Source organism: Embiotoca jacksoni, unplaced genomic scaffold (genome assembly GCF_022577435.1).
Source record: "Embiotoca jacksoni isolate LCO1_2020_lvr unplaced genomic scaffold, fEmbJac1.0.p SCAF_43, whole genome shotgun sequence".
NCBI classification, from domain to species: Eukaryota; Metazoa; Chordata; class Actinopteri; family Embiotocidae; genus Embiotoca; species Embiotoca jacksoni.
This window is the reverse complement of record NW_027185396.1, coordinates 2,997,708-3,006,357: the sequence shown is the minus strand read 5'-3', so window position 1 is coordinate 3,006,357 and position 8,650 is coordinate 2,997,708. Positions and strand designations below refer to the sequence as shown.

The following is an 8,650-nucleotide window of genomic DNA, read 5'->3' as shown; positions in this document are numbered from 1 at the left end:
ACCGATAGCTGTAACCTGACTGCACCACAGGCCTGTCAATCAAACAGACACGCCCCCAAAAACAGGTCTTCTTGAATCTTCTTTTCTAATGAATGAGGGATTATTTTCAGATGGACCTCCAGAAAACTAATAAGAAGGAGTGACTTTAGCTAACAACACCGAGATAACTGATGGACACATTTTATTCACTTTGGATTTGATGAGAGAAGTTGAATGGGAGTCTATGGAGCCGGAGGCTTTTTGGAGCCGACCTCTAGTGGCACTCGCTGGTATTGCAGCTGAAGACACTTCTGGATCAGAACCATTTTACAGACCTGAAGCTACGAACTCTTTTATAAACAGTCTGTGGTTTCAATATATAAATGAGATTTAACCATTTTGGTTTGACCTTAGTACTCTCATCAAGCCAGCAGCAGCAGTTTAAGGTAGAAATGCTCTAAAAAGCTACACTACATTAACTATCCAGCTGTTAACAACAGAGTTAGAGACTATCTGCTGAACATAAGGGAACAAATTAAGAGAGATTTATCTCAGAAGTTTTAAGCCTCATTATTAATATTGTTACTCTCTTGACTTTGAGCCATCTGTGAGCGCTCGTGCTTGAAATGACAGTGAAATGACACTCAGCTGCTCAGAAAGCAAGAAGCATGAAATGTCCAGTTACATTTGAACCCTTTCAATTTGGACACTCTGTTAACTCTGTATTCATGAACATCTTTTGATCTATTTTCTATTATTCTATATCAAATTAAAGAAGCTCAGAACCTGAAAAACGAAACACGTGTGACTATCCAAATATTTAAGGTCTGGATGGTAAATGTCACGACTGCATCTGGCATCAGCAGTAAGCAGGTGTTGTGCAACATCTCCCTTATCTCCTGTGTTTACTGTCTGTCGTTTTCAGGGAACCACTGAGGAACACAACACGTGTCTGGGAGTGTGTGTGTGTGTGTGTGTGTGTGTGTGTGTGTGTGTGTGTGTGTGTGTGTGTGTGTGTGTGTGTGTGTGTGTATCAGCTGTACTCTTTGTACCACAGTGTGTATATCTGTGTCACTCACAGGAAGAGGATGATGCCGGTGTTGGACATGGCGTAGGACAGTCCCAGGATGCCGCTGCCCATGATGGCGTTACTCAGGTTGAAAACTGACATCCCAAAAGATGTTTTACCCTCAAACTGCAAAGAAAAAACACACAGGAATATTATTCATCTTAATCCAAGGCAGTGCGACGGTTTCCAGTATTTTATGCTGCTGTCAAATGGAATTTTTCATAAAAACGTTGCTCAAAAACAGCAATGTGGACGCCGTCTAGAAGCCACAGAGGCTAACAGTTTATCAAGCGAACAGGAAATACAAAGACTTGGAAAGAAAAGATGATTTAAACATTTTCCTCAGGCGTAAACTGTTATCTAAGTTATGAAGATGAACTCTACGTGACTAAAACTACAATATATCAGCTGAACATCCAACCAAACATGAACTTCCACATGAACTTGAGGCTGATAGAAGAGTTAGAGTAGTGACGTGGTGAATACCACTAGAGGGCGCCACTCATACGGACTCTTCTTTACACAGTGAAAACGACAACGTTTGAACTCAACTCGTGAACACGTCTCCGTATAGAAATAACATTTCTTTGTTGAAAATCCTGAAGATAACATCTTTGAAACATAAAAATAGCACATTTAAATAATTTGAAATCAAATCAAATTACTGTTAATATGTCGTAGCTTACATTCATCTGTGCCCTATGTGTGTGTGTGAGGTAAGAAAACTAAAAATCACTCCTAAAGATTCTAACTAAAATCATTTGTTGTTCCGGTCAGACCAAAAGTTTAAAAGTTGAATGTGATTGAATCAAACTGATGTATTATTAAATTAGTATAAAAGACAAGTAACCTGAAGAGCAGAAGACTTTGTTGTACTTACTGCACCAAAACGGTCTGAAACAGCTCTGAGACTGGAGGTGAACTGATGATTCTGTTGTTAAGGTCACACACTTGTTCTCATGCATTTCATTTATTTTCTATATTTTTAAATGTTCCTTTATATCTGTTACAATGTGAAACACTGCAGGTCATTTTCTTCCTGTGAAGCACTTTGAGCTGAATTTCTTGTATGAAAGGTGCTCTACAAATAAAGAGTGTTATTATTATTATTATTATTATTATTATTATTATTATTATTATTATTATCATTATCATTACTTATTTTTATGTGGTAAAAAAAATAATTCTCTGATGCAGGAAAATGATGTATTTTGGTCATTTGGAGGGTATGTCTCTTGGATCTTGGATGTTCTGACGGATCTGGGGACCTTTTCAATTTAAAATGTGTATTTGAAGACTTAATTAGTTGGTTTATGACACACTGCATGTTGTGAAATGGAATAAGAAGACAGTTTTAGAGGCTCTAACCAGACAGAAACTGTGAGGTTTCTGGTTGACTTAAGCATCATCAACTGATTCCAAATAATAAAAACTGAAGATCTATTAGATGCCATGCACTCAGACATTTATCTCTTTGATTACATGTTTCCTTTTTCGGATCCTGTAGCACATAATATAATGAAACTTGTACAATTAAAAGATAAATGTTCACTCCTATGAATTATTTCCTCCAACAGACCAGCATGGCTGCTCGTTTCACTCACGTCTGTGAACTGCGGCCTCTTCGATCCATCGTCCTTGTGCTGCAGGAACTTTTCCTCCTCTGGTGGGATTCTGAAAAATCCATTAAAAACAACAGTTTTTCACTTTTAAATACAGTATATGAAGCACACTTGAATTTCCATGAACTCATAGTGAGGCAGTGGACAGGACACACACAGGAAACATACCCTCCCTCCAGAGGCACTGCTACGTCATGGTGATTGCCATTTGATAACTTCTGCAGCTCCATGCTGAGGCTCACTTCAGACTCAAGTAGGTGGAAAGTTTCAAAAGAAGGAAAAGTTATTGTAATGTGAAATCTGAAAGAGAAAAACACAGAACACAATATAAAGCTGAGGGTGACTGCTGTGTGTCACAGTGGAATAACGATTATAATAAAGAGGATTTAATAAGCATTCATTAAAAACAGATACGACACACTGACACATCTGAATTTAGTAAAAATGTCAAACAGGTCAACATTTCTACTTTTTAAAAACAAATCAATGACAGAACACGTCTCAGGCACAGGACGAGTTGGTATCAAACAATCATCAACCATCAGTGATGTCATCGTCCATCAGTGATGTCATCATTGGTTTGTGAACGTTATGAATCCTCCAGTTCAGATTCTGTCCGTCACCATCTTTGCTAGTTCGGAGTGGTTTGGAGCAGGAAGTGACCATATTTGGACGAGCTGGGGGAGGAGCCAGAGGTGGATCTGACCGATCTGATTGGAAACCTGACGATACTACGTCCCGCCCACCGATAGCTGTAACCTGACTGCACCACAGGCCTGTCAATCAAACAGACACGCCCCCAAAAACAGGTCTTCTTGAATCTTCTTTTCTAATGAATGAGGGATTATTTTCAGATGGACCTCCAGAAAACTAATAAGAAGGAGTGACTTTAGCTAACAACACCGAGATAACTGATGGACACATTTTATTCACTTTGGATTTGATGAGAGAAGTTGAATGGGAGTCTATGGAGCCGGAGGCTTTTTGGAGCCGACCTCTAGTGGCACTCGCTGGTATTGCAGCTGAAGACACTTCTGGATCAGAACCATTTTACAGACCTGAAGCTACGAACTCTTTTATAAACAGTCTGTGGTTTCAATATATAAATGAGATTTAACCATTTTGGTTTGACCTTAGTACTCTCATCAAGCCAGCAGCAGCAGTTTAAGGTAGAAATGCTCTAAAAAGCTACACTACATTAACTATCCAGCTGTTAACAACAGAGTTAGAGACTATCTGCTGAACATAAGGGAACAAATTAAGAGAGATTTATCTCAGAAGTTGGAGACCAAAACCTGAGCTAAAAGACAGTAAATATCAGACCTAGATTCATCAGGATGACACACAAAATTTACTCCAAAATGCCAATCATGCTTTTTGTACTCCAGATGTGACTGTAATTATTCCCTATCATGATCCCAGCAGAGCTTTGAAGGTGTCGGTGCAACCCTGGTGACATGACACAGCGTGAAATAAACACACCTGTCCACTACAGCAAAACGTTACATAGCTACGTGTGGCGCTCTCTCGGCGTGACAGTTACACGTTTTCATGTAAAAATTTACAGGAAAATGAAACTTAAGTGTGTAAGTTTCACGCTTACAAAACGTGTAACTTTCACGCCTTTGCAGCCCAAAGCGTGGCTATCTCACATTTTGCTGTAGTGGGCGTGTGTGTCTATTTCACGTTTTGCCAGCGTGTCTGCAGCTCGTTCCACTGCCCTCACACAGAAAAAAACAACTGCTTCAGCGGTTGGCATCATAAGATCAGAGGTTTTGAGTATAAAAGTGTTTGGACCAAAAGCTACAGTATCCCATGAAGTGGGATAAACTCTGATCTGAAACAAAGATATAATAAGTTATAATAAGTTTCATAACACGTTCATCACCCTGATAAAAAGCGACCTTCCTTCTCTGTTCTTGTTGTTTCTGATCTATTAAACAGAATTTAATGAGACAATCTGAGTTCAGCCGATGTTTCAGAGTCCATGTGATCTGTGTGGGTCTGAATGTACCGACGGAGGAACAGAACAACAAGCTTTCATTCAGACAGACTTCAGGTCAAACATGTGACAACAGCATCGTCCTGACAACGGTTCATTCAGTTACTATCATCCTGTCATGTCTGTGCTGTTAAAAATGACCAACAAAGTCATTCAAACGAGTAGCGATCTGTCAGCGATACCAGGACCTGTCAATCACAGGGCTGACAAGCGTACGAGCGGTGTCCAGTTAATCTAACCGGCATGTGTTCGGACTGCAGGAGGAATAAAACCTGGAGAACAACCGCAGGAACGACAGACCAAACCCACACAGGCCTCAGAAAGATCATCTGCTGCAATTCAGACAATCAATTATTGGTTTGTCCATTTTTCAATTAAAAAAATTAAAATTTTCAAATGTGAAAATTTGCGAATATTTTCAGTTTTCTGTATTAAATTGAATATTTTTATTGGAGATTAATGGTTCAACAATCAGTTACAGAACAATATTCTCATATCTGATGAATGAATGAATCATCAACAGATTTTGTTGACAAGATGAATAAACAGGGAGGTAAACATTCACTCTTTTAGTTCTCGTCTGGTCTCCTCCTGCTTCTAAAGAAACTCTCAGGTCATATAATCACCAGCTCGTCTGGAACTGTTTGTTCTTCATGAGAACAGCCGGATTTAAAACCAGAAATATGAGAGACTGAACCAAAATATTAAAGGTAATAAATAAATATCGCCCTTTGCGAATATGCAAATATCCTCCATAGCAGTTTAGTCTATATTGTGATCACTCATCAACCATCAGTGATGTCATCAACCATCAGTGATGTCATCGTTGGTTTGTGAACGTTATGAATCCTCCAGTTCAGATTCTGTCCGTCACCATCTTTGCTAGTTCGGAGCGGTTTGGAGCAGGAAGTGACCATATTTGGACGAGCTGGGGGAGGAGCCAGACGTGGATCTAACCGATCTGATTGGAAACCTGACGATACTACGTCCCGCCCACCGATAGCTGTAACCTGTCAATCAAACAGACACGCCCCCAAAAACAGGTCTTCTTGAATCTTCTTTTCTAATGAATGAGGGATTATTTTCAGATGGACCTCCAGAAAACTAATAAGAAGGAGTGACTTTAGCTAACAACACCGAGATAACTGATGGACACATTTTATTCACTTTGGATTTGATGAGAGAAGTTGAATGGGAGTCTATGGAGCCGGAGGCTTTTTGGAGCCGACCTCTAGTGGCACTCGCTGGTATTGCAGCTGAAGACACTTCTGGATCAGAACCATTTTACAGACCTGAATCTACGAACTCTTTTATATCCAGTCTAGGTTATAATACGATCTCAACTATGACTCACATGTTATTTTTGCTGAATCGGAATATGTAAGCTGCTTCTGAATTTGGTATCTGTTTGAAAATATTTTTCAACTATTTTGCAGAAGTTATTAAAATGAATAATACTCAATAACTGAAATGCTAGCAAAGTGTTAATTCAGGTAACTGACCAGCTGGATTGTTTGTATATTGCTAAAAAACAAACAAACATTTGACTTATTGAGATAAAGTTCGGTCAGAACTGTAATATATTATGAAATTTTATATTGGTGGGCAAAAATATTCCCCAAACCCCAGTGAAAGGCAACGTGCCTGTGCAGATAAGCGTGTGGCGTGAAGCCACCTCTGCCCGACGCTCTGAGGATCTGTGGCCCCTCGAGGCCTCATGATAACAGCTGGAAATGACCTCGCTGCTCAAACATGACTGAGCTGCCTCCTCAGACGTTGACATTCTGTAACGTAGTCGTCACATCGGACACTCACCACACACAGGCAGCTCTTTCAGGCTGTTATGCATGAATTATATAAATATTACTAAATATATTAATGTGTCCTGGAGAGGATTTTAAGAAATGTGTTTTAATTTCATATTTGTATAATATGACATCATGCCGTTAAGACTCTGTACTAAGGAAATGAGTTTATTTATGTTTGTGTTAGAAATCAACTATTAGTTAGAATAATAAGACGTGTTGGAGCACGTTGGTCCGGATCAGGTTCCGTTCATGTGCATGTTTAACACACAGAACTGTTCTGACGTGAATATTTAAATCTACCAGAAGGACATTTTTGCACTGTTTCAGCATGTTTAGAAGACACATGGATGATTGAAACAGAAACGAGGCTTCCTTTGGCTGCCTCACCGTGATGGAGGTACACCCTCCCATCATGAGCACCAATCAGCTGCAGGAGTTTCACACCAATGATTTTTTTTTTTGGGGCCAAAGATGAATTTCCGACTGTAAACAGAAAGGTCTATTAATAACAGAGTCCGTGTTGGAGGCGTGTGTTCTCTGATCAAATATTTGAGCTGCATTTATGCAACAAAGACGAAGACAAACTGACAATGATTCAACAACATGCTGCATGTGAGCTGGTAAATGTTCGTTTTAACCAGCTTGGAAACGTCTGAAAAAAGAGAAATATTTGATCATTTTGAGAGTGTTCTTGCTTTCTGTCTGTCAGTGAGACGTTGGTGTGAACATCAGCCTCATGTCAATGTTTCAGTGGTGGAGCTGCAGGCAGCATGAGGTCAGCTCAGAGACATGAAGGCTGAAACCACACGTCACTAACACGCAATAAACACGTGTAAAACTCAATGACTGACATGTTTTAATACAAACACAAACATCACAGCTATGTTTTGTGTCAGTTTGTGTTTATATGATATGAATAATAATATTTAATATCCTGTCTGTTACAAACACAAATAAGTTTGATTGTGTTCCTCCACATTTCTAACCTTAAGAAGCTTTAGTTTTTTGTTTTTTTGACTTCATCCAAAGAGTTTTAAAACCCCACTCAGACTGTTTTCAAGCGTCTGGGACAGAACATATCACTGAACATATAAGATCTGTGCCTGAGCTAGGCTCTGCCCCCTTCCTAACATAGACTGTGGTTTGCAGCTTATGTAACCCTGCTACCTTTTTTTTCCATGTTATTTAATGTGCAGCACTTTGACCTCAATCTGAGATCCACAACGTGTTTACATCAACAGCAGCAGGTTCTGGGACTTTCCTTCCTGAGTTTTACTTTTTAAATATTCATGTTTAGTAGTTTACAAACATTTAAATGTCATGAGTGCGTCAAAGCTTTACACTGTGATCTGTTTTCTAATTCCACACAAATCTAAAAAAGATTTACAACCAAAACAAACCAGTTCTCATTTAACATGTACATTTAAATAGAAAACTAAAGTAATGTAAATATAATGAGAAACATTCAGACAATGTGTTTTTACGTCACAATGTCAACCCCAAACAAAAATATGAATGCAGTCGTCACCCAAAGTTAATAACAGAAATAATGAGTTTAACAATATAAGAAGCACAGTTTAATACTTCGTAGATTAGAAAATGTATTAAAATTATTTTCTAATCCAAAAAAATAAAATCATGCTCTCCCTCATTTATGGTAAATTAAGTTACTCTAAATGCGTTTCTTGAGATAAATGCCTTTAAATGTGATCCCATGTGGACCACGCTGCACAAACTGGGGTCATGAGTGTGTTAAACCTTTCCGAGTTAAAGCCTGTGAGCTCCGGCTGGAACTCGACTGTTTTTCCCAGGGTGCTCCACTGCTCCTGAGAAGACCCTCTGCTGCAGCTCTACCACGTGGCAGCAGAGCAGTCCCAAACCAGCCAGAAGAAAGCAGATCTTACCTCCAGAAGCTGCCTGAAGCAGCGGGGGGGATCTCGGAGGGGAACTCCAGGGAGCGGAGCTGCAGTTCGAAGGCTCTGGCTTTGTTTTTTTGGAGCCCAGCAGACCAGCAGAGAGTCGGTGAGGGGAAAGGTTGGGGAGAGGGGAGCAAATGTGGGAGCAGGCAGTGAAGAGGGAGGGAGATGATGGTCTCAGGTTTCTGGTGATGTCACATGTGGAGGCACTCCTCTTCCTTCCCAAAAGGAAAAAGGGAAGGAAACTAGTAGAG

General features: G+C 39.7%; 1 protein-coding gene across 1 annotated transcript in view; it reads right to left on the bottom strand.

Annotated features, from left to right (window-relative positions):
• The window catches only part of LOC138210200 (sodium-coupled neutral amino acid transporter 3-like), an 18,837-nt gene extending 10,187 nt beyond the window's left edge, over window positions 1–8,650 (bottom strand). The window contains exons 1-4 of the mRNA XM_069169214.1: window positions 8,385–8,650; window positions 2,839–2,970; window positions 2,653–2,722; window positions 1,059–1,174 (exon numbers count right to left, since the gene is read on the bottom strand). Coding sequence (XP_069025315.1) covers window positions 1,059–1,174; window positions 2,653–2,722; window positions 2,839–2,900 — 248 coding nt within the window. The 5' untranslated portion in view covers window positions 2,901–2,970; window positions 8,385–8,650. The remainder of the gene's footprint in view (window positions 1–1,058; window positions 1,175–2,652; window positions 2,723–2,838; window positions 2,971–8,384) is intronic.